This window comes from Sorex araneus, chromosome 2 (assembly GCF_027595985.1).
Source record: "Sorex araneus isolate mSorAra2 chromosome 2, mSorAra2.pri, whole genome shotgun sequence".
Lineage (NCBI taxonomy): Eukaryota > Metazoa > Chordata > Mammalia > Eulipotyphla > Soricidae > Sorex > Sorex araneus.
This window is the reverse complement of record NC_073303.1, coordinates 216,305,951-216,333,293: the sequence shown is the minus strand read 5'-3', so window position 1 is coordinate 216,333,293 and position 27,343 is coordinate 216,305,951. Positions and strand designations below refer to the sequence as shown.

At 38.8% G+C, this 27,343-nt stretch overlaps 1 protein-coding gene and 1 pseudogene across 1 annotated transcript in view; one reads left to right on the top strand and one right to left on the bottom strand.

Annotated features, from left to right (window-relative positions):
* The first annotated feature begins 13,249 nt into the window (after positions 1–13,249).
* Positions 13,250–21,005, top strand: LOC129401741 (eukaryotic translation initiation factor 3 subunit H-like; annotated as a pseudogene).
* Positions 21,006–24,360: 3,355 nt separating this feature from the next.
* Positions 24,361–27,343, bottom strand: part of LRIG3 (leucine rich repeats and immunoglobulin like domains 3) — a 47,888-nt gene continuing 44,905 nt past the window's right edge. The window contains exons 17-19 of the mRNA XM_004601958.2: positions 26,689–26,832; positions 26,314–26,589; positions 24,361–25,022 (exon numbers count right to left, since the gene is read on the bottom strand). Coding sequence (XP_004602015.2) covers positions 24,778–25,022; positions 26,314–26,589; positions 26,689–26,832 — 665 coding nt within the window. The 3' untranslated portion in view covers positions 24,361–24,777. The remainder of the gene's footprint in view (positions 25,023–26,313; positions 26,590–26,688; positions 26,833–27,343) is intronic.

Sequence of the window (27,343 nt, the reverse complement as noted above, 5' to 3'; positions counted from 1 at the left end):
CATTCCATCAGCCCACACGGCAGAGCCTGGCAAGCTCTCCGTGGCGTATTCGATATGTCCAAAACAGTAACAGGAAGTCTCACAGTGTAGATGTAACTGGTGCCCGCTCGAGCAAATCAATGAGCAACGGGATGACAGTGACAGTGACAGTGATTGTAAACCACAGAATCTCAATCAATAATAATAATAATAAAACATTGCTTCCAGATGTGTGAACATCTAATAAACAAGCCAAATGTAGCTGTGGGTATCAACACAGGAGAGGACAACAGGAAATAGGAGTGAGAATTCCTAAACAATAGGGGTCACTCTTCTATTTGCTGAACTTTATTTGCTTTGGAAGAGGCAAGGAATTTAGGTTTCTCACTTACTGTTTGTGGATAATACCTTCATATGTCAAGTATTTTATTATCATGAATTAAAATATGGTGTCTTCCTTATTCCTTATAGACAATAATCAGCTACTTTATAAATGGCTAATTGAAAAGATCATGGTCATTAACATTTCTTGAACAGCCCTTGGGTACAATGGGCTATAACAAGAAGAGAAGGAGAAATGAATGAGAAAGTGAAGGGCAGCTTCCAGAGAGCTTTTAAGCTGTCTAGGAAGATCCTAAGACATACCTAGTATGCTAGGAAGGCAATTTAATTAAGCAAATATTTGCTTAGGATCAACTGAGTTATGGCATAGATTTTTAAATGATTTTAAAATGCATTGAAATAATATGCACCCTCAAAAAATTAATACTACAGCTGTACATAACATAAACATATAAGAAGTAGCCAGTAATATCATGCTTTAGGTTAAATGCACATTAATATTTAACAAGGAATGTAACAAATATATCACTGTATCACTGTCATTCCGTTGATCATAGCCCAGTAATGTCTCCATTCATCCTAGCCCTGAAATTTTAGCAGCCACTCTTTACTTGTCCTTCTCAGTGGTGCCGTATTGGAGGCTTTTCAGGGTCAGGGGAATGAGATTCATCATTGTTACTGTTTTTGGCATATGAATACTCCACGGGGAGCTTGTCAGGCTCTCCCAGTAACAAACATATATGTATGTATATATCATCATCATCATCATCATCATCATCATCATCATCATCCCATTGATTGTCAAATTTCTTGAGTGGTCTCAGTAACGTCTCCATTCATCCTAGCCCTGAGATTTTAGAAGCCTCTCTTTACTTGTCTTTTCCAATGGTGCCACATTGGAGGCTCTTTCAGGGTCAGGGGAATGAGACCCAGCATTGTTACTAGTTTTGGCATATGAATACGCCATGGGGAGTTTGTGAGGCTCTCCCATGTGGTCAGGAAACTCTCAGTAGCTTGCCAGGTTCTCCCAGAGGCAGAAGTAGGTTATAAAAATGTCCTGGGTTCCTCTACCGGTTCCTTCATGCGTGAGGCTCATCTGAACGTGTGGAGAGGGGTCTTGTGCATGTCTGTGGCTAGGCTCTGGAGGTTTTCGGCTGCGGGAGCTCTGCTCAGGGCAGAGAGGGAAACTGGAGTCCAACCCCTCCGAGGGGCCCCAGTAAAGACAGCCAGGCGTGGGGGCAAACATATAGATAAATATATGAGAAAGAACATATGTTACTTAAAAGAAATAACCTGTGAGATGAGCATTCACAAATGGGAAATATCTATATAGGAGAGAGGAGCATTGTGCATGGGTTCCTAGCACTTCTGGTCCTGATGAGAATGGAGAAGCTGTTGAAGAACTTTGGGAGCAACCAGCAGACAATGATGTGGGCTTGGATGTGAAAAGCCTTGAAGAACAATAAATGTATCTTTCCTTAATGGATTCTGCAAGCGAAAACTGCACTGATGATAAAACAGTTCTTATTTTCCTTTATGTGTTCAAATTTCCTATTGTCTTTCGTAATATCTGCCACACACTGACTTTTATTCCCATCAACTCACAGACATTGAGCAATAGCTCTGTTATGGCTCTGTGCCATAACTGAACAGTTTATGAGTTTACTTTGGGTAAATAGGTACCCAGTACACAAGTGATATTTAAACAAAGGGTGGCGGATGCAACTGTGTTTAAGAGAGGCTTCCAGAGAGACAGCTTTCGCTAAAGTTGAAGTTGTGTCTAGCTGAAGTCCTCAGCACAACTATATACTAAGCTTTTTGACAATAATACCTTCAATGGGTTGAAGATTTTCCTGAGGCTTTGTTCTAGAAAGATTTGTCAAAACTAAGAGGCAATGAAATTGTAGGTCCTAGGTTGTAATTATATATTATTCATATATTGGATATATACTATTTCCTTGTTTTACAGAAGAAAGAGGAATCAAAAATTATTTTATAATCACATATCCTATAAATCACAAAGTCATATTCTGTCCATATCACATCCCAAAACCCATAAAATGGCATTTTAAGATATATCTTCCCAAAATTAAGGAAGAAAAAAACATAAGCAATCCAAGTAGGCATAATAAATTAGTACATGATAGAGAAATTATTTTATATCAGTGGGAAAGGAATGTAAAATTTAATAATTATACTTGATACATTGTTAATGAAATCACTTGGAAAATGTCACTTTCTAACTTCAAAATTAACCCTAAATGGACCACTGTAAAAGTAAATGGTGAATCCCAAAAATAGAAGAAAATATAGTAAAAAGTTTATATTATTCTTGCATGAATATGACTTTTACTATTTTTACAAAATAATAAAACTAATGAAAATTGTGATGGATTTGTTCACAAAATTTTATAATTTCCATAACTCAAAACACCAAAGTAAATCACCCAAAAAACATTTGCAAGCAAAGCATTTTTACAGTTAACATATAAATATTTCCTACATATCATTACATGATGAGTGCCCTAAAAGAACAAGGGAATAATAGCTTAAGAGGCAAATTCACAAAAATAAGAAAAATGAATAATGACCAAATATACAAAAATTTAATCACTATCATAGTTATTAAGTAGCTAAATTTTAGAATTGGAATATGTATGTTCAAATTCAGATTGGCTACAAGCCAATTTATTTTTAATTGTAAGTTAAATTATTTAGTTTAATATTTTAACCTATAAAAAATATTTAACTTCTGTGTTTATTTTTCTTTCCTGAAATATTAATAGTAGTTAGCTCATAGTATTTACTTCATAGGATTAATCTGAGTTTTAAACGATATAATTCAAATTCATTTTAAGTGCTTTAATATGTCTGGCATGCAAAAAACACTGAAGAATTTAAAGGTAAATTAAAATAACAATATGAATTCATCTTTCATTTTTTAAATTGTCCCAAAAATGTATCAATACTGCTGATAATCAGTTGAAATATTCTTCCTCATATACACTGCTAGTTGAATGTAAATTTATGGAGTCTTTCAAAGGAACAAAATTAATCAATCTTAAAAATGTAGGTGACTCAGTAATAATTTTTGGCACCACATATGGTCCCCTGAGCACTGTCAGGAGTGACTCCTGATCAGATAGCAGGAGTAAGTCTTAAGCACCACTAAATGTTGCCCAACCATCTCCCAGCCTCCCCACAAACAAAAGATAATAAACTTTAGCTCTATATTAAACATGTTTAGCACTGTAGCACTGTAGTCCCATTGTCCATCAATTTGCTCGAGCGGGCACCAGTAACATATCCATTGTGAGACTTGTTGTTACTATTTTTGTCATATTGAATACGCTACATGTAGCTTGCCAGGATTTGCCATATGGGTGAGATACTCTCAGTAGCTTTCCGGGGTCTCCGAGAGGGACCAAGGAATAGAACCTGGGTCTGCCTCATGCAAGGCAAACGCCCTACCTGCTGTGCTATGAGCAATTATCCTCTACATTAATGTAAATTTGTAATTCATGTGAATTTCAGAAAAATTGCATTAAGTATTCTGACAGATACTTGTAGACTATCTCACTCCATGCCAGATAGTAAGCCTTGGGGTATTACCAAAAACAATAGTAATTGTAGAACTGGAGACACAGGCCAGGAGCAAGTCACTTGCCTTGCATGTGGCCTACCCCAGTCCAATCTCTAGAACCACATTGTCCCCCCAGCACTGCAAGGGGTCTCTCCTAAACACTATCAGGATGGTCCAACCCCCCAATAAATAAACAGATAAATGAAGATAGAGTTCCTGGCCCTGTTTCTGAAAACAAGTGCTCACTGTCAAATATAGCACCGAGGAAATAGAGTGGCTTTATGAAGTGTACAAAGTGCTGTCACACATGCAGGAGGTAGCCATGGATATTCTGATCCCTGCCTTTATGACATTTATATTCTAGTCACATACTTGATCTTAGCCAAAGAGTGATAGCTCAGCGGGTAGGGCGTTTGCCTTGCACGCGGCTGACCCAGGTTTGATTCCTCTGTCCTTGGAGAGCCTGAAAAGCTACCAAGAGTATCCTTCCCACACAGCAGAGCCTGGCAAACTCCCTGTGGTGCATTCAATATTCCAAAAACAGTAACAACAAGTCTCACAATGGAGACGTTACTGGTGCGCGCTCGAGCAAATTGATGAACAATAGGACGACAGTGCTACAGTGCATACTCTAGTTAGAAAAAAAGAAAACAATGGAGCAAATACAATATGACTTCTGAACAACACAGAGATTAGGGGTATGTAACCCCAGTGCAGGATAGGGGTGGGAGGGAGGGTTGAGCATCCTGAAATAGAGAGAGAGCAGAGAGATAGTATAGAGGTTAAGGCATGTTCCTTGCATGCAGCTGACCTCTATTCGCTGCCTGATGCCACATGGCTTTCCTGGCATTGCTGGGTGCAGCCTGGGGGCACCAGCATCACTAGATGTGGCTCTGGACGCCCCCAAACACTGCCGGGGTAATTCCTTGCACCACAGGGCTTCAGCCACACTGCATCCTCGGACACTTGCCTTAAAGTGATTCCCAGCCAAGAATTTCTGGGAGGGGATTCCAGGCTCCCTAAGCACCACTAGAGAGAGCCTCCACAAAAAAAATCCTGGAATAATTTTTATTCAGCCCTTCCAATCTGAAAGTTCCACATCTGAAACCACCGAATTTCTAACAGTTGAATTTGTGGAGGAAAAAAAAACTATGGCTGGAAAAACTATAAGTATAAATTGACCTACAGAGTTCAAATCCCTATTATTCTGGAGTCCAGCACAGCTGAAGTATAAGGTTAGTGGGATGCTGGAACATTGCACAGAGAACATAAAACAGGAAGAAGCATGAAGAAAGCTGAGCTATTGCAATTAGATAAAGGAGGTTTGTAAGTGTAAAAAAATGGAGGGAGGTAGTCTAATAAATTGATCAAGTGAAATAGGAGTGGTCTCTGTAAATATTCAGTAGAAGATCAGTTTAGAAGAGGCAAAAAGAAGGAAGAGTGAGCGTTTGGCAAGGACAAAGATCTGAGGTGAGAGTAGGGCAGATTTCCTAGGAATTCTGCATAGTCCAGGTGAGCGGAGGCAGTGAGCAGGAAAGAATGTGATAGGTAGCAGGGTCCGAGAGGTAAGAGCAATCCCAGCCTTGCACACACACAAAGCCTTGTCTTTTCCTCTGTTCTTTCCTCCACCGTAGTGTTCTGAGAATGGGAAGAGAATGATTTCTATGTTATAATGGAGCCATTCTGGTAGTTTTCTACACAATAGATGGAAGAAAGGAAGATACACAAAAGAAAAGATAATCATTTTGATTAGACTCAATAATTCAGGTAAGAAGGGCAGTAGTTTGGAAGAGGTCAGAAAAGGAAAAGGTGAATAAGACACTGCTGGATTCTGGATATATTGTTAAAGTGCTCATTGGTATTTGCTGGTATGTTGGAAATAGCACATGAGTTAAAAGGACTACTATTTTTTAGCCTGGAGCGATAGCACAGCAGGTAGGGTGTTTGCCTTGCATGCAGCCAACCCAGGTTCGATTCCTCCGTCCCTCTCAGAGAGCCCGCCAAGCTACCAAGAGTATCTTGCCTGCACGGCAGAGCCTGGCAAGCTACTTGTGGCGTATTGGATATGCCAAAAACAGTAACAACAAGTCTCACATTGGAGATGTTACTGGTGCCCGCTCAAGCAAATCGATGAGCAATAGGATGACAGTGATACAGTAATTTTTTAGCCACAAGCAGAAAGAGTGGAATTGCCATTAAATAAAATTGAGACTACCGCGGGAACATCTGTTAAGAGGGAAGATAAGTTCAGTGCTTGACTTGTCAAGTTTAATAAGACTAATATGTCTAAGTGGAGATGTCAAGAGGTAGAGGTACTTATGGAATGGATTAGAGTTGTGGAAAAAAAAGACATGAGCCTCACCAGTATTTTGACAGTATTTGAAGTTATGGAGCCGGACAACATTTGTAAAGACAGAGTTCAGCAGAATATAGAAGAGACTTAGAGATGCTAATGTTGAGAGGTGGGAATATGAGGTAGGTGCATCAAAGGAAAGTTAGAAAGAACAGATGTTGAGGTAGAAGGAATACTAGGTTGGGGAAAGTCAAGGAAAGTCAACAAAAGAAAGAGTCTGAACCAGCAGATTCTATTGGTAAGTTGGATAGAAGGACTGACATGTGAAAACTAAATTTGAAAGCTTGGGATTTCTATAACAAATGTGGTTTGAAAAAATAGAAGAACTAAAAGTGGATAAACATAACCTTAGTTCTTGGATTCTCTAAGTGGTGTTGGGTCACTCTTGACAAAGGGAGGCATAAAAAGATGAGGAAACCAGGGAGGACTTTTCTTGTCCAGCATCAAATGAAAACTTTCTAGCAAAGGGGTATTAAAGTTGAGACCACAGAATAAGCTATGGTTCATCAAATAGATATATTTACCTTCTGGGAAAGGGGATATAGTATTTGGTAAGCTCTGGTTACTAGGAAAAGTAAAGCATATTTAAATATAAAAATAAGAATTGCTCTTTTAAGAATTGCTCTTTTAAAAAATCTTTTAAGATTTTTAACAAATATTTCTCTTTCCCCTCACATCTGTCTCAGTAAATTGTTTCAAATAAAATCTGTCTTCCTTCTCTATTCTGCCACTTCCTAAAGTTATTTTCTGCACATAGAGAGCCAGGGACCTGGAACGCCTGTGATGAGGTAAGAACTAATTTTCCTTTCCTCCAAAGAGCAATTGGTCTCTCCAGCCTGAGTCCCCAGCTCCCCAAGAATGATGAATCGAGTGGTAGGGACCCATTCCCACACTAGAGAACAAGGGGGCATCAGGCACAGCTTGATTGCTGCCTCATGGGGCTGGTAGGAGCACCTGTGCTGTGTAGGTGCTTAGGAGCTCACCCAACTTTATCAGTCCTGACCCAAGAGTGGCAATTCCCAGGGTGCCCCGGGTGGGTCGAGCAAAGAGATGGAAGCTCTTTTCTCTAGGCTACCTCTCTTGCTCCCCACATGACTGAGCTCTCTGTGACACTATTTTTGTGACTGAAATTACCTTCTGTCGTTCACGGTTCAGGGATGCAGAAGATTAAAATAAGGTCAGAGAGCTAGTACAGATGGCAAGGTGTTTGCTTTGCACACAGGAGACTCAGATTTGATCCCAGAACTTCACAGGGCTCTTGAGACATTCTAGAGTGTTGCCTGAGTACAGAGCCAAGAAGAAGCCCTGAACATTGCTGGGCGTGACCCCCCAAACAAAAATAAATATCAATAGCACAGCGGCATTGCACGCAGCCGACCCGGGTTCAATTCCTCTGCACCTCTTGGAGAGCCTGGCAAGCTACAGAGAGTATCTTGCCACCATGGCAGAGCCTGGCAAGCTACCCGTGGTGTACTTGATATGCCAAAAACAGTAACAACATGTCTCACAACGGAGATGCTACTGGTGCCCGCTTGAGCAAATCGATGAACAATGGGATGACAGTGACAGTGATACAGTAATATATATATATATATATATATATATATATATATATATATGCTTTTTGGATCACACCCAGCAAGGCTCAAGGGGTTATTCCTGGCTTTGCACTCAGGAATTATTCCTGGCGGTGCTTGGGGGATCATATGGGATTTCGAGGATCAAACATGGGTCGGCCGTGTGCAAGGCAAACGTCCTACCTGCTGTACTATCACTCTGGCCCCTACATAAAACTTTTAAGTTGCTGAATATATACTCATAGAAAGTGTAGGAATTAACTTGTACAGACAGGCAAAAGATTTGGTTTCCAGGTCTTATATGTAGTAGGACTTTATAGATGATATGTATAATAAAGATACAAAAATTTATTTAATATAAAATATATTAATAAGCAGATCATTATTCCTAATTACTTACATACTTTTAATTAATCAGGGGTTTGGTGTGGTATAACAAATCTGACAAAAATATTTAATAGATTAGCTTCAGTTTTTGAAGTGTAAGATTTAAGAAGTATAAATATTTGTGAAAAACAGATGTACTGAGCAATAATGATACTTGAATAAAATTAGTTTAGTTAATTATCAATTAACTTACGAATTAGTTCTATAAATAGAAAAGGAGGCATACCTACAGTTCAAAACTGAGAATCTTCATCATTTTTCAGTTATAAACTATATTACTTTTAGCTCTTTTAATGTAACTATTACATAAAAAAGCATTTTAGTGATTAGTGATTTATTACTTTCAGCGACATCTAATAGCCTAGTTCTCCCTCTTGGAGATCCTGACAACCTACTGAGAGTCTATTGCCCGCTCGGGAGACCTGGCAAGGTCCCCATGGCATATTCACATCCCACATACAGTAACAGATATATATATATATATACATACATATATATATATATATATAGCCCACACGGCAGAGCCTGGCAAGCTACCCATGGCATATTCAATATGCCAAAAACAGTAACGATAGGTCTCATTTCCCTGACCCTGAAAGAGCCTCCAATCATTGGGAAAGACGAGTAAGGAGAGACTGCTAAAATCTCAGGGCTGAGTGTAATAGAGACATTACTGGTGCCCGCTCGAGTAAATTGATGAAAAATGGGATGACAGTGATACACTGGTATACTTTCAGTAAAAGTATGCTAAGAACATACTCAGAATTACATAAACATATACATATGGACACATGTATACAATCATAATATTGGCAAAGAAACTGAATAAAATGAAAAATGTAAAAATATTTAAAAATTACTATTTTAGAAATAAGAGTTATTTCTCTCCTCTTAGACATCTCACTGAAAATAAGAGTACACGTTAGCATCAATGAAGATGGTGGGATTTCTAAAAATTATTTTCTATTAAATCACTGAGATAAACAGGTACAGAGTCTTCCATGACTGGGTCTCAGTCATAAAATGTTCCAACATCCATCGCAATGTTGATATGTTTTAATATTTACATCTAGAAGGTTTTTACCTTCCCCATAAATAATTGATGTATTCTTAGGCAAATTGACATATGTAGTTACAGAGATTTAAGAGCAAATATGACAGAGCAGTGAGACTCTGATTTTTAAAGAGTCACATTTTAGGTAAGTTTAAATTTTAGGTCTTAACTAAACTAAGGGACTGGAAAGATAGTACAGCAGGTAGAGTGTTTGCCTTACATGCGGCTGACCAGGGTTCGATTCCTCTGTCCCTCTCAGAGAGCCCAGCAAGCTACCAAGAGTATCCCACCCACACAGCAGAATCTGGCAAGCTCCTTGTGGCATATTTGATATGCCAAAAACAGCAACAAGTCTCACAACGGAAACGTTACTGGTGCCCACTCGAGCAAATCGATGAATAACGGAGACAACATTGCTACGACAGTTTTACAGTGCTAAGTAAACTAACAAATCTTAATTATCTTCTAGGTTTTGATGAATGCAACTTTTTGGACACTCCTCTGATTTTATTCACATTTCCAGCGGAACACGGGTGAGTCTACCACGTTCTCACAGCTATGCTAAAAGCTCTGGAGGATAGTTAAAGCAGTTCCTAGCCCTGGGAAGATTCTAAGAGTTCCCGGTGTATCGCCTAATCAAGAAGGTACTTGGCTGAAGTCCACAAGACTTTTCAAAATAGAAGCAGGCCTGGTAGAATCATAATGAATTCTGAGTGCTTCCATCATTAGCCATTAAAGTACAGTGGAAATTCCAATACCATATGCAAAGCGTGCTATGGTCTATGGAACAGGGAGAAGGGATAGAGCCCCTCTTTTAATTATTCCCCAGGAACTGAGCACATGTCTAGCCGAGGTCTTTTCTTTTACTATTTCCAAATAATGAGCACTCTAATTGCTTCAGCTGCAGCAGGCTTCGCTCACTTGAACAGTTGGCTCCCAGCGTTCTTTCTCTTTCTTCTTTCTCTCTGTTCTCTAGACACAAGTTCTCTCTCGCTCTCCCTCCCTCTTTTCTTGTGTATGTGTGTGTCTGAATTTGATGAAAGTCTGGTTTTTTGACTCTCTGAAAGTTTAAGTGGTTGAATTAAATCTCTACTTGCTTTGGTCAATCAGCTAGGGAGCTCTTTAGGAATTGGGGAAACATTTTATTTACGACTCAGCTTTCCACCTGTGCTGACATGGCATGGAATTTACAGCTATATTGAAAGCGTTATAGCCAGCGCCTCAGAAATTCCACATTCTCTTGAGCTGCATTATTATGGAACATTTGTCGGGCAGCCAATTGCTGTGTCAGCCTCTAATTGATTTATATTAGCATGTGCAGGAACAAGGTGGGGTGATGCTAGGACCCCTTCAGACTACATGGTTGCCAAACGTCTGTGGACATGAGAGATCTGAAAACAAAATTGGACAGAGACACCCCATTTTTCCCTTTTGTTTTATTTTTGTGTGTGTGCAGTCTTAAGTTACTGATGTTAACAAAGCCAGCATAAACTTTAATTACTTTGCAAGACGTTAACTAAGTTTAGCCTCTCCTGACCATGCTATCACTTAGCTATAAAGAACACCTGGTCCTAATAGGCAGCTTATTTTTCCCTGGGTGAAGAAGGAGGGGAGAGGAATAGAAACCAAGTCACTCCTTTTAAAATGGTTTTTCCTTGACAGCATTCATTTACCAAAAAAAAAAAAAAAAAGTCATTGGCCTTAACAGCTCTTTTTTCACACTTAGGTTCTACTCCTACTGGATTAGAAACATAAATCTCTATTGCTCATTTAGAAACACCTGGTCTGAGATTAGGTTCAAATTGGAGGAGCCTGGAACAATCAGCAAGGGGCGAGAAGGAGCCGGCCTTGGGAGAGAAGGAAAACCAGGAAAAATGTCCTGGATACTAAAAGGAAAACAGCAATGACCTATGGAGGTGGAAGAAGTTAACCGTCAGATGCTATTTGTAGTTTGGGTAGAATTAGGACTGAGGACTAAATACTAGATTTGAAAAAAAAAATGGAATTTATGGATGTACTAGGATGCAATTTCCAGGAGGTCTGAATCTTTTCATTTTACAGAAGCCTGAAGTGGGGTGAATTCATGGGGAAAAGAGGAGGTGAAGCATTATATTGGCAAGTCTTTTAGGAATTGTGTGGCTTGGAGAATAGAAAAATAGTTTTATAAGGGAAGAAATTAACAGTAGGGAATATAAACAGCTTTCAAAGGAGTCTCAGGGGAAATCGGCAAGTGGCCAGGCACTTAGGAATTCTTATCCCAAATCTCTCCAGCTACCCAGAGAAATCCCAACTTCCCCCAGAAACCTGATTATGTTTTTAGCAATACCTCAGGCCTGACCCTCCATTCTCTCAGCTGCCTTTGACACTCTGAGTGTCCCAGATCATTTGCTTTCTGCCCTCCAACTGGGTGCACACTTATTCCCATGTTCCCCAAATGCGCGCATGCGCACACACACAAACGTGCAACGCACACACACTACGCATTGTGCGACATCCTTACCCTGTGTGCCTCAACCTATATTCCACCCACCTGGTTCAGGAACTTCCAGATGTTGGGAAGAGGATCTGGGAGTGGAGGGAGAGTGAGCAACTGACTCTACTGTGGCCAGAGAACTAAGGCTTGTCAACAGTGACCCTGACCCAGGCGTGCAGTAGACCTCAGTTACAGAGCGACTGGACATAAGACCTGGGTTCTACTGTTCCTTCTTTTCCAGGGGTCTGGACTACAGTTCACTTTGTTCACAGCAGGCTCCCATTCCACGGACACAGTTGGCTTTGATCCCACTTCAGTTGCAGACCCCTTAAACTTGACATACCCTGAGCAGAGCAAATCTTAAACACATCATGCTTGGGTTAGAGTTCTCCTTGGTCCCCAGAGATCTTGGTCCTGGAATATTGGTCACAGAACCTCTTTGACTTTGACATAGTTTATCTTATCATGGCTCCAAGGTATGCTTTCACCTGGGTTCATCTTCATCGGAGCATACTTGTTTTGCGATGCCTCTATCTATGTGGATGGATCACAGCTGCCCTAGCTCATGTGAATCTGTCTGCAGATACTTGGCTCAGAATGTCCAGGGTGTCCCATTAAGTACATACATCATGGACACTTTATGCACATCCGGGTCAGACTATGCCTAGATTTTGCTTCAACCGAGTTACAACATTATATGACTATAATGTTACTTCTGTTTTTAGGAAATGGTCATTAGTACTATAAATTTTAAAATGTTGGTATCCTCATGATAGGTGGAGAATCATGGGTTCTGAAATGAAGCAAAAGGAATACCATACAGCCAGTTAAACCAAGTCTTGTGTACATGCATTGCTATACACATATATATACACACATGTATACGTATAAACACACATATGCATATATATATTGACAATATGTATATCAAATATAAGTATGAATATATAGACTCATGCATATGACAAAAATATTGCCTCAGAATATTTAAGTGTGAATTTTGAATTAAATCACAATTTGGAGGGGCCTAACTGAGAGTCCTAGTGGGAAGGGCATTTGCCTTGCACAATAGCTGACCAGATTTAATTCAATCCCTCGTAACTCCCCATGGTCCCCCAAGCATTGCCAGAAATGATTCCTGAATACAGAGTCAGGAGTAACCCCTGAGCACCACCAGGTGTACACACACACCCAAAAATAACAATTTTGAAAAGAGAACATTACAATATACTTTCACCCGGTGGGTGGGGAGATTCTGGATATATCATTTTTCAAGTGTTTTTAAATATGTTATTTCATTTGATTACCACAACATGCCTGTGACGAAAACTGTTGTTACCTTATTGACCATATTTCAGATGTGAAGAAATAGAAAATAATTTTGAAGTACTCCAAGTGTATTTTTATGTCACATGGAGCATCGGAGTCTCATGTTCACTCACATATGATCATAAAAAGGGCTTTTCATTTAAATTCATAATTTCAGCATCAGGTGAGCACCATGGCAGAGCTTATTGTTCCATACCAGAGAAAGACTTTATCAAAGATTTTGGCAAAAATGAAACCAGGTTTACTAATCAACAATAGCAAAAATAAGTAAGTAAAAATAAACAAGTAAAGAAGATATTGTATTTAATTCACGTGCTTGAAATTGTATTTTCTATATTATAATCTATACAAACCCTACAAAATATGTGTAATTTCTGTATCATAGAAAAATGGAGACTTTGCAATATTAAATGATTAACATTTTAGATAACTGGAATTAGAGCAGGATGTATGAGTTCTGCTTCTAGAACCTCAGAGAAAAACTGATATACATAGTTAAATTATAACTACTTTATTTGTATAATGTTCTAAATGTTTGGTTCACAAATGCATTTAAAAATGTTGATGTAGTATGATCTAACTGGCTTATACTAGAATGTTTTTATCTTATTCTCATCCCCTTAACATAAATCTCATATAAAAGTGACATTTCTCCAAAATATACATTTCCTCAAAATAAACTCAACAATATATATCAAAACAACAAATAAATGTAGTTTATGCATCCCTTCCCAACTTTCCTTCAGAAAGTTGTTGATACCTTTTGATTGTGGATTTGTAAATATGTAATTTTACCACGTTTACTGTTTGTATTAAACTGATCTCAAAGTGCTAAATTCATCATGCAACAATGATATCCTTGAAGAACTTCTCTCTTATGCATTGATTTTTGTTTTGCTTTGTTTGGGGGCCACATCTGGCAATGCTCAGGGGTTACTCCTGGCTCTGCACTCAGGAATTACTCCTGACAGTACTCAGGGGACCTTTGACATACTTTTACATTTGACTTCCAGAACAATAGTGCCTTTGCTTGGTTTCCTTTTTTTATAACTAGTGACTCCTTCACAGTCAGTTTACGTGGATTTTCATCTTCCAGACCTCTTACTATTGAAGAACGCCAGACTCCACAGGACTGCTATTCATCTTTGATCACTCTCCCGGGGAATTAGTTTGGCCTAAAAATATTATTTTTTATATTTTCCTTGGATGCTGGGGGGTAGATACCACACCCAGCTGTGTTTAGGGATGACTCCTGTCTCTTATTCAGGGCTTACCTTGTTTCTGTTCCCAGGGATCTGTTCTTGTGGCACTGGGGGGCGGGGGGAATCTTATATGGCAATGGAATTAAACTCAGGTCAGCAAGGCAAGCACCTTAACCTGTACTACATCTCCAACCCCGGCTGAAACATTTTGAATATCATCTTTTAGCTGGGCTAGAGCGATAGCACAGCAGAAGGGTGTTTGCCTTTCACACGGCCGACCCGTGTTCGATTCCTCTGCCCCTCTCAGAGAGCCCGACAAGCTACCGAGAGTATCACACCTGCACGGCAGAGCCTGGGAAGCTACCCATGGTGTATTGGATATGCCAAAAACAGTAACAATACGTCTCACAATGAGAGACGTCACTGTACCTGCTTGAACAAATCGATGAGCAACGGGATGACAGTGACAGTATCATCTTTCAGCTAATGACTTTTCTATGTATAAACTCATTCCTTACTCATATGCTCAATTGCCTACTTTACATATTACTCAGATGTCCCTCAGAATCCATGCATCTTCCCCAAACTGAGCTTACGGTTCTGTTAACCTCATACTCTATAGTCCTTTGCCTCAAAAGTTAGAAAACCCAAGTTCTGTCAAGACCAAAGTGTCTCAAGACATCAAGCTTCTTAGAGCAAAAATCCTTTGTAATCATTCTTTTTTTTTTTTTTTTTTTGCTTTTTGGGTCACACCCAGCAATGTACAGGGGTTACTAGGGGTTACTCCTGGCTCATGCAATCAGGAATTACTCCTGGCAGTGCTCAGGGGACCATATGGGATGCTGGGAATCAAACCTGGGTCGGCCGTGTGCAAGGCAAACGCCCTACCCGCTGTGCTATTGCTCCAGCCCTGTAATCATTCTTGATTCCAGTTTTTCTCTCACACCCTATAATAGTTTATTCTGTTGCTTCTAAATTCAAGATTTATAAACAATGTAATCCTCATTACGTTTGCAGCTACAATATACTGCAATGAACTCTCAAATCTGGCCTGATTAGTAAAATAACTACATAATTCATCTGTTTGCTTTTAACCTTGTCTGTTGAGATAATAATCAATATAGTCTATTAACATAAATATCTTTCCTTTGATTAAAAACTCTTTAAGGTCTATATATGTTCTACTAAGGTCTTGCAAATGGTCCATCAGACCCCACAATCTGACTCCTTTCTTAGTTCTCTAATTTTCTAGTTCATCCTTTTCTCTCTCTCTCTCTCTCTCTCTCTCTCTCTCTCTCTCTCTCGACATTATGTAATATATCATATATGTATGTGTACTCATTCAGGGCTTTATACATGTATTCCACCATAAGTTCAATGAGAGTAGCGCCTTCTACTTTGTGGATCCCTGGATTTCTTGCAAGAAGAAAATGACATAGAAAAGATTATTAATGGACCCTGATGCAGCTTAGTGGCAGAAAGCCTGCCTCACATTTGTAAGGCACAGCCAGAAAAATAATCAATATACATAAATGAATTTTTATTAGGCAATTAATACATTTTATTTGTTGGGGGGCACTATATCCAATGATATGCAGGGATTATCCCTGACTCTAGTGCTCAAGGGACCATATGGGATGCGGGAGTTTGAATCTGGGTTGGCCACACACAAGGCAAATGCCCTATTCACTATACTGTCTTGTTAGCCCATATTTGATTTATTTTTATAGTCTCAACTCAGGATTCTTCAGGAATCTAGAGCCATTCATAGCCATACTCATCTGATGGTGTATGGTAGTGCGCAAGTCTACCAGGGATACAACCAGGGTGATTGGAGGCCCTGTAGTGCTAAGAATCAAACTCTGAGCTTCACACATGCCAGGCATGTGAGCTAATGCATGAACTATTTCCCCAAACCCAGGTAAAGAATACAGTTAAAATTCTTTCTTGTTTTTTAGTTTTCCTTTACCTTACTGAAAAGTCATTTCAGGCTTCGTTGCTAATTCCGCTTAATCTATTTGTTTCAGGCACTTTGACCCTTTTTACATACTCCTTTTATCAATCTTTATCTCATAACTTCTTAAACCTCAGCTAATTTTTAAGCCAATGGTTCATGTTGTTTGATCTATAGCAAGTTTTACTCTCTTGAATTATGCGTGCTTCAAAGTTATGAAAATTTTCACTTGGTTTAAGTTCCTTATATTGTATGAGACACAATTCATTATCCATTTGTTCCAAATTTATCATATTCTATATTTTGGTTAACAGCATTATTGCCAATCTAATCACTTGAGCTCAGGTATGCAGGACCCCTGGCTGAGAACCCCAAGCCTGCTCAAATTGGGACTGGGCCTCCTCCACCCAGATCCCCAATTTTCTAGTAGCTTGGCAGTTACACCCAGAAACTGCCCCCCGGCGCCATGTAATCTTATCAACAGTCAAGATCCAGAGACTATAAAACAAAACTCCTGAAAGAGAGCGATGAAGAATCTCGCATGGCAAAGCCTGGCAAGCTAACCATGGCGTATTTGATACACCAAAACCAGTAACAGTAATAGACCTCATTCCCCTGACCCTGAAGGTGACAGGAACAAATGGAGACATTACTGGTACCTGCTCAAGCAAATCAATGAACAACAGGATGACATTGATACAGTGAATCACTTGAGCTAGAACCTTGTTTTTTACAGTCACTCCAAATTTCTTTCTTTGCAGCATGAAATTATGATGTTTTGCTGTAGACATCATCAGAAAACATAAAAAATATGTGGATGCAAATAAAGATATATGTGTATCATATATTATGTGTCCTACGTATGTATATAGATATATAACATTCCTGTGGACCAGACTCAAATAAAATAGTAAAACACACACATAGCAGTGATAGAGGCTAACTCCTTGGTTCTGTAAAACTCTAAGTCAGGAAACTAGTAAATAGAAGCCAGCCTTCTTGCTGCATTGATTTAGACAGTGTGGCTGAGCTCTCTACCTATGGAATGCGACAGGAAGAGCAAAGACAATTGGCAAATGCTTAGTTATTTGTCAGTCATTGTACTTAGAATGCTTGAAGAGAGCAGACTGGACCTAAATCAAGTTGCCTGGCAACTACTATGGACTGACTCTGAGAAGTGCTCCTAAATCATTCCTAGTCCCTAATACCAATCTGATCCTAGACTAAGGATCTAATAAAACAACTAATGATGGGGAAAGTGGCTCTAAAAGGAATAAATAAAAATAATAAATCTGGAAATAAATTTCCACGTCAAATTACAGTCCAAAATCTCCAAGTCAAATCAATACAAGGAAGAAAAAAATCGCATCATTAATCACTAGGTGCAAAGAAAGCACTTGAAAAGATCCAATACCCATTTGTGTTCAATAAAATAGCAATTGAAGAAAGCTTCCTTTACATAGCTAAAGCCAATCACTACAAGCCCACAGCAAACATCACACAGTGATGTAAAACTGAAAACCTTCCTTATAGAATCAGGGACAAAATCTGTGAAGCACTTCTGAATTCTCAGCACAGTAACCAACATGCCACTAAAGAAGAATCTGTCCTCCTTTATAATCCCATTAAAACTTCCCAAAAGTCTCTCTCATTGCACGCACACAAACTCTTAAAGAGATGGAAGTTTGTGAAGAGAAATATCCATTTCTCCTGAAGCATTGATAAAAGCAAATATCACCTTTGAGTACTTGCTTGAAGAAGTACTGATTATCATTAAATATTTGCATGTGATCAATGTCCTAATGTGGGAGCTTGGAAAAGAAGTCAGCAATACTAGATAAACATGAATTGCTCCATTTTGCTAGAAGCGATCATTTAGAGAATTGTCTACTGTTGATGGATAGAGAGGATGCCATAACCTGAGATATAGTACAATATCAACAACACATACCTGAGAACTGAGTAAATAGGAGCAGCAGTAACCCCTGTGTCAGCAATGTCATCCCCAGAAAATATGCAGCAGCAGAGTTGAGGGAAACCCCATCCCCCTGAGAAGAATTCATCCAAAAATTTTAACAACTTCCCACCACCCCTCCACCCCCCAATCCCTTCCTAGGATGTATTTACTGCTCGTTGCAGGCCAAGTTAACATCTATTGTCAGGATATTAAGAAGTTCACTGCTCAAAATTTAGACAAACTCTTTATGGCCCAGTTTCTTCAAGAATACAATAGCACCGTAGCACTGTTGTTCATTCATTTGCTCCCATTGTTCATTGATTTGCTCAAGCAGGCACCAGTAACGTTTCCATTGAGACTTGTTACTGTTTTGGGCATATCAAATACGCCACGGGTAGCTTGCCAGACTTTTCCGTGAGGGCAGGATACTCCCAGTAGCTTGCCAGGCTCTCTGAGAGGGACTGAGGCATCGAACCCGGGTCGGCTGTGTGCATGGCAAATACCCCGCCAGCTGTGCTATCACTTTCGGTCACTCTATTGGAGTGACTCCCAGCCTCCAAATTGGTTTCTACAGGAAACATTCTAGAACACTCTAGAAACATCTAAAAACACTATGGGACACACTCTAGAAACAGTGAAGAGAGAGGTCTAGGAAGTAATGAAAACAGTGTGTCAGAACAATATAGTTTGATATATTAACTAATAAGACAGAAAAGGGAAGGAAGGAAGACAGTGGTGAAGGAAGGAAGGAGGGAGAGGAAGGAATGGAGCAAAGAAAACCTAGAGGAATTAATGCATGTCCAATTTTTAGTATAAACTTTCTAAAGAACAAAATACAACAATAATTGTCAGTATTAGCAAATGGTTTCTATCTAGAAGTTTTATGGATAGGGTTCCTTATTTGAGTGGTGTTAGTCTATGTAACAGTTAGTAGCTGGCACAATAGCTGCCAAAAGAATATTTGCTGAACCCAAAATGAGGATATATGTACACGGACCAGTGACTGGTTATTGCTACCAAATTTCAACTCTGAGCTATACAGTTGTACAAATAAAGCCATCGGAGTGTCTAGGGCCTTAAGTAGATGCTATATTGTTGAAAATCGGAAATAAGTAGGGAAAGAGGACGTAGTTAGAAGGGTGAACTAGAATTCAATGTGTGAAAGAGTGTGATGATGCAACTAGAATTACAAGTTTATCAAAGATTATGAAGTAGAAGAGTGACCAACTGAGTCTATTTTCAAGTAAAAAATTTGGTAACTAAATAACTATAAAAAAAGAAAGAGAGGAATAAAAGAAATTACTTCAAGAGAGAGACAGGCAAGGGAATGAATGTGGTTGTGACAGTAATAACGGAACGCATGAGAGAAAATTCAGTTGCAAAATCAACAGGAATGGTGATGACTAATGAAGAAATAAGAGACTACCAGAACTTGAACTGTTTTGGGTTGCAGTTGAAGAAAACAGACAATCAGCTCATCCCAGGACATACTGAGTGAAGAGAATGTTCTATGTTTTCAAATTTTCCAACTTGAAAAAACAGAATTAGGGGCTGGCCATAGGGCCGTACTAAGCAGTAACATTGAGCACACTGTATCCACAGGCATTATAACCTACTTCTGGTGCCACTGGTAATTGTCACTGTCAGCAGGTACCAGTAATGTCTCCATCGTGTTATTTGTTGTTACTGTTTTTGGTGTATCGGATACGCCATGGGGAGCTTGCCAGGCTCTGCTGTGTACACGGGATACTCTCTGTAGCTTGCCGGGCTCTCCGAGAGGGGCAGAGGAATCGAACCCGTGTCGGCTGTGTGCAAGGCAAACGCCACTGTGCTATCACTCCAGTCCGAGTGCAGTGCTGTTTACAATTGATTACTGGTGATTAGAATGAGAAGTTTATTCATTTGACATCGCCTATGCAGATCATTAAACTAAATATTAGAAGGGGGCACGACTTGCAGCGTTTAGGAGTCATGTGGTGCTGGGGACTGACCTTGGACCTTCAGCTAGCAAAGCATGTGCTAGTCCTTTGAGCTATCTCTGCTCTGACAGCAGGGGTTCACTTATTTATTTGGTTATATTCTGAAAATAATATAACCAAACAACTGCTCTAGAATGAAAGAATATTAAATGATAGTACTCCTGTACATCTTTAAATATATTCTAGGCTTGTTTTGTTTAGCATGGGGGCTACCTTCAGAATACTTTGGGACCATTCTTAGTGGGGCTACGTATGTGGTACTGGGAATAAAATCGGGGTGGACTGGCTGTAAGACCTTATCTACCCCTGTACTCCTCTCTGTTAATCTACTAATTAAATGGAATTTGTTTTAATCTGCTAGAATTATTTAATTACTGCATTTCTTGCAGAGGACTGGAGTGATAGCATAGCGGGTAGAGCATTTGCCTTGCATGTGGCCAACTTGAGTTCAATTCTTCCGCCCCTCTCGGAGAGCTTGGCAAGCTCCCCGTGGCATATTCAATATGCCAAAAACAGTAACAACAAGTCTCACAATGGAGACGTTACTGATGCCCGCTCGAGCAAATCGATGAACAACTGGATGACAGTGCTACAGTGCTACTGTACAGATTAGTGAAGAGAGGTTCAAAATGGAATGGGTTGAGATAGCAAGTACAATTTCAGCACTCTCTGGCAATCACCTTGAAATAGCAATGCTACAAGTTCCTAATGAGTGCCATCCTGATTGGTACTGATACAAATTTAATCCCTGCTGTCAGGATTGGCTACTAAATGGAAAAAGGCCAAATTCACAAAAGGAGCTGAAACAGTATGAGAACTGTGTACAATCATCATAAATGTGAATATTATTATAAACTTTACATTGTATACTTTTTAACCTATTAAACTATAATAAATTAAAAAATAAATTAAAAAATTAAAGAAAAATAGGTTGGAATGGAATACAAAAATTCATCCTAGGGGCTGGAGCAATAGCACAGCGGGTAGGGTGCTTGCCTTGCACACGGCTGTCCGGGGTTTGATTCCTTTGTCCCAGCATCCCATATGGTCCCCCAAGTACTGCCAGGAGTAATTCCTGAGTGCTTGTCCCAGGAGTGACCCCTGTGCATCGCTGGGTGTGGCCCAAAAAGAAAAAAAAATCATCCTAATAAAAAGTTAAACTATTCATATATTAAATGTTCTATTTAATTATATTCATGGGTATCAATCGTACTGGACACTATGGAGTTCAGTTCCTCAGCACTAGAGAGGAAAGGAAAATGAACTTGCAATTTTTTTCAACAGCAATAATTGCTGTTGAAATATCTAGGACATTCATATTTTATCTTGATAATATCACCTGTATCACCTGTTGTCTCGCTGATTATTGATTTGCTCAAGCAGGTGCCAGTAACGCCTTCATCTGTCCCTGTCACATGCTTTTCTTGACAATATACCTCAATTAAAATTAAAGACTTTTGTTAAATAAAAGCCTCTTCACACCAATATTAAAAAAAAATAGATCCAGAATATTTCAGAATATTGGTATGATTCAGAAAACTTGTGTGGGCAAACTCTCTTCTCTATTAGAAGGGAAAGCCAACTTTAAAAAAAAAAAAACCTCTGTGTCATTTTAGGTCAAGTCTGAAACCTCTCAAGCCTATTTCAGTACTCTCTTATTATACATTAGATTAAGAAATGCCTCATGGAAGAGATAAGTTCTGGTAACTGGATATTTCTTGAGAACTGAAATTATTCATGAAGAAACTGTACCCCTCTTTGAAGACTAATAGTTTTTTTGGCAGAACATTGTGTTACTCAATGTGTTAACAGAACGCTGTCTTAAAAAATAGCGAGTCTAAGTTATCCTATTACACATGTCCAATCACTGCGGATTCCAAGAGGGGGGACTTGCAGGGACAGAGAAGGCATTTTGCAATCACGTCCGAGGGGTTGTTAGTCTCTGAAAAGGACCAGTGTAGCACACCTATTTATTGTAATGTGTATTGCAATCTTATTAAATCAATGACTGAAATGCTCAGATCATGTTCTCTTTTTAGTTATCAATCTTAAAAAATGTTACTGGCTTTATTCTGAGAAATAACTTTTGGTTTCCCTCTATTGGAGTACTATAAAAATAAATTGTAAATTTTCTTAGAAATTTATCTTTTGTAAGATGCTGTATCTCTGAAAATATATATATTTTTAAAAAGATGACTATAAGGGCTGGAGAGATATGTACAGTTGGCAGAATGCTTGTCTCACACTCGGCCAACCAGTGTTTGATCCCTGGTACCACATATGGTCTTCCAGGGTTCGATCCCAAACCCAGGAGTAATCCCTGGGTGCAGAGCCAGAATTAAGCCCTAAGCACTGCCAGGTGTGGCACCCAAAGGCAAAACAAAAACAACTAAAATAACAAACAAAAATCTCTGGTAACTATCTGTTAAGTATCAAGATAGATTACGAAACTTTCATGAACACGCTCAAATACATTGCTCTTGAATTTGTATCAGAAAGTACTGAAAGATCAAACTAAGATTTTAAAAAATAATTCCTCATGAATAATCTCAGAAATCTGACATTTTTCTACACTTCCTTTACCTTGTTACTTAGGATGTTTTAGTACCTACTCAATTCATCTAAATTCAATATGGAGTCTCAAAATTCTATTTTTTTTTTTGCAAATGTCAGAGAAATTGACTCCATCTTTTCCAGACATTTGATTATATGTAAACCATGATTTTCAGCACATAAACTGAGTAAAGGGAAAATTATATTTATGTAGACCAAATCTCATTTGTGAATTTTAGGACTTAATGATTTAAACCTTCGTGCTTAAGTCTGGAAAAATGAAATCCTTTAAAAGAAGTTTGTAATCATTGAATAGGCCCCTATCAGTGTTTGCATCACATCTGGCAATAATGAAGACAAATTAACAATATGATTTTGAAAATCTGGCAATTTGATAAAGCCAAAGCATACGAAATCACTTCTCAGCACTTAGTCACTGGTGGTCTTGGTCTAATGAAGGATCAACTTCCTGTCTTGGACTCTGGTGTGTAAATTAAAGGAGGAAAATATTACTGCAATCTGGGTTCCAGGCTTCTGGCTCACAAACAACAAAGCTTTACACTCACTAAGCAAGAAAATTTCACTTCCAAAAATACCCTGTTGGAAGAATCTGCTTTTCTATGAGCCGTTTTTAATTTAGTTCAAAGAACTGACAATGGCATAAACTCACACCTTCCATAATTAGTAGATTTTAAAGCTTAATGTGTCACATTAACTCCTTTTGTGCCAATCTATCTTCGGTAAAAGATTTCTTTTTTAAATCACACAACCAAGACTTACTATAGAAAAAAAATCCAGTTTCACTACCTAAGCTTAATAACTTTGTTTTATTGAAGTACTTCAATTTATGTCATTTAATTTTGCAAATGATGGTCTTTGCCTTTGGGGGTGGGGTCTAATGTGAGAGGTATATAATGATGTTTTCATCTACTGTTCAGAACAAGTATTTTAAACAGTACTGTGTTTTAACAGATCTGATAGTTTTTAATAAAAAGAGCTATGATGACCAAAATATGACAATATTTTAATACTTAAAGAATATTGGAGAATAATTCTTTTTCTGTAACTGTTCATCCACAAGAAAATCGCTAAGAACAGCAAACACTTTTATTAGCATCACATTATATATAACATGGAATAGTAGATGAAAATTCACCTCTGCTACAGCCATTGTGACTATAAAAATGTTCAATAAACTGCTTTCTTGTTATAATTAAAAGGATGGTGAATGTGAAACTATTTGGAAAAGCATACGGCATTAGACCACATAAGGCATTATGGTAATTAAGGAAACATGGCTAGAACAGTGATTTTAAGCAATGGTGGTTGTACTGTATTACACCAGATGACTATTAAAACAAATCTCCTTTTGTTTGTAGAGTTAGAGTTAAATGTTAGGTACATTTAAGGTATTTCACAGCTCTGTAGCTCCTTTTCATTTACAATGTGCTTTCACATCTACTAATCTGATTTGAACCTGTAGTACACTAACTTTGGGAGGTAGATGAAATGGCCTTTCTTGACTCAATTTTAATGTGCTAAATATGATTTTCATCAATCTAAGTCATAATGAGATAATATAAAATAAAGCTTGTAATGTACTGGAAAGAATAAAACTTATTATTGTATAGATGGTGCTTAATATCATAATGACACATTTTATTAAATGTGCATAAGAAAATGAAAAAAAATCTCTTCAGAAAAAATACAACACAGATATTATTATTTAAAATGCTTTAGTACTCATTTTCAATGAAAAGAAATCTGGCATTATAAAAATACATAAAATATTCATGGATTTATATCATTAATTTACATAAGATACCTCTTTTCATGAAACACACAAGTTATAAAATAGTTTTAAAAGGTATTCTTATATGAAAGTTAATCCCAGTATAAAAATTTTATAACCTTTTGTAATTTCAGTCCATTTATATAAATAAAGTTTTTTATTCCTTTTGAAATTCATAATTCCATTTTAAAGCATAGGGTTCTCTTTTAAATAAAAGTCCACTTGAGGTAGTACGTTAGAACTTTTCCTTGGTTCCATTCAGTCTATGTGTCCAAGTCATAAGACTGAAAATTTGGAGTCCTGTGATTTTCTAAGGTCTGTTTATAGGCACGTGTGTGATTTTCTTGCTGAAATTCTGTCCTTTCTCTCCTCTCTTCCTCTGATTCAGAGTCCAAGTCTGGGGAAGAGTGAGCTTTCATGGAAAAGGTTTTAGGCTGACACTCCGACGGCTGGCCCAAGCTTGAAAAGGCATCCAGGTGCGGTCTCCTCAGGGGCTTTCCAAATGTTCCTGAAAGAAAGAGACGCTGTGAGCACTGGACTAGCATGTGAATGAGCCAAAGACATTTCAGGGGACTTAGTATCTTACCCCCAGAACACCTGCGACTTATTTTCTACAAGTGCACTTTATGGTACTCAACTGACAACCATGGATATGGTTTTATGATGAGCACTTACAGAATTAAGTCAAGGGTCTATGTGACTCTTATTGACTAATCACTTGGTTGACTTAATCCCCTTAATAAGTGCGTCCATTCTTTCTCACTATTCATGATCTATAGAACAATAAGCAATGAAGATCCACAATACAAGTGTTCTCAAATTCAAACTTTAGTAAGCAAGAGTCCACAGTTCACCAGGACGGGTGCTTAAGTCATACCCTACAAGTTCCTGGTGTCTAAATTTACAAAATTCCTCTCAGTGTCTTTCAAAATCATCAACTGCCAGTGATGAATTTAATGCAACATATACAGATGTTCCTTTTTCATGATGCAAATCTCAGGCCTAGCCCCTTCTTCTTTAGTTTCAGAACACTCAACTGACTCCAATTCTTGCCTCAGTCACATGAAAGGTATTTTCTTTTGTAAAAGAGCAGTACAATTTGTTTTGTTGTGTTGCGATAAAAAAAAAAAAACAGAATTTCTTAAAAGCAGGGCAAAAATCTGTTAAAGAGCTTAAGCTTATTGATTTATTTTTTATAAGTAAAGGCCAAGCCGTGGCTCTACTTTGTCTCTCTCCATTTAGTGAAAGGATAACCTCAGTTCTTTTCAGCCCTTTGTCACCATCTGCAGACTGAGTCTGTGGGCCAGCCGGTGTCCACCACTGGCATGGGGCTGAAGGCTCCCCAGACCTCCTCTGACCAAGGCGAGTCAGCTGAGCGGATGAGCCAGGTGAAAAGGCATCTATATTCTTTGACTTCGAGTCAAACCACCAGACATCCCAAACCACAATCATGCAGTGCTCCCGACTCCACCCCAAAGGCTGCTAGAGCCCAAAACCACTTTTTCCACATGGCTGACAAACTGAACCCCTCAGCCTCTCCAAATTCTTGTCTCTGGATGATGCCACCCACAGTGTTACCCAGAAAGCTCCCGAGGCTTAGTGATGGATTAAATACATAATCAAGTAAAATTCCCCCACATCTGACTTTGCTTTTAGAAGCATGTATACTAATAGGTCATGATCGTTTCATTAAAAAAAAAAAAGAAATTCTTTTCACCAATTTTGCTTTCAAAACTCTCATTGCCCTTCTATATGCAACTTGGAATATGATAAGTCCAAATATCCAACAATAAACTTACCCATAAAAGAGTTACTCAGAGTAACTGACGCTAATTCCGGACTTGGACTAAAATCTGAAGAGGACTTGTTTAGACACAACGTTTTCATTCCGGGTCCTTCAGTTTGAGAGTACGTAGCGCTGATCAGTTTCCTGACATGGGAGGGCCATCCTAGCTCACCAATGCTCTGTTCGCCAGTCTCTTCTGCGGGATGAAGGCAGGGATAGCACTCCTTTTTCTTTATGTAACTGGGTTCGTAGTGATCCATTAAAGCTGTCCTTGGGTCAGAACTGCAGCCTTTAACATTTCGGGACAATGTCAGAAGGAAAAAGAGTTAACATGTCTAGTTGCCACTCCAGGAGCCAGAACAGATGTTGAGACAGGGAAACGATTTACCTGTATGGTAGGCTTCAAAAGGGTCCGAGCCATAGACGTTCCCCTTCAGATACACGGGGCCCGAGGGTCCCAAGTAGGGGTACAGGAATGGATCCGTGGTAGCTTCCACCTCCGCTTCACTACTGTTGTCAACATGGCATGTTCCTTTAAAGCAAATATCTGGGTCAATGTAACATCCCACATTCCCTCCACTTTCGGCATTCTCTACATTTATAAATGCAAGTTTTAGAAGAGCACGTAGAGAAAATTTATTTCAAAAAAAACTACGGAAATGTTTAGCCGGGTTAAAAAAAAAATTACCAAGATCTCTGGATCAGCAACTAAATAAACTTGTGACATCTGACTAAAGGAGTATTTGATTAACCGCTACACGTAACTCTTGTCACCAGCCCCAAGTCTGACCAGCATGTGAGTCCTGCAGCCAAAGCAGTTACGGTTCAAATCACCTGATACCATCTGTACCGACTGCTTCCCTCCGTCCAGAACCGGGACCACGTAATACCAGGCTGAGACGGTGAGCTCAGCCAGAAAGAAAAATCCTACCATAATACTACTACTTAAACAAAATAACCCAGAAGGGAGAGGCCAGCTGTGGACACAGTGATGAAGACAAGAGATATCCTGAAGCTTAGAGACTTAGAGACGCCCTGCTGAG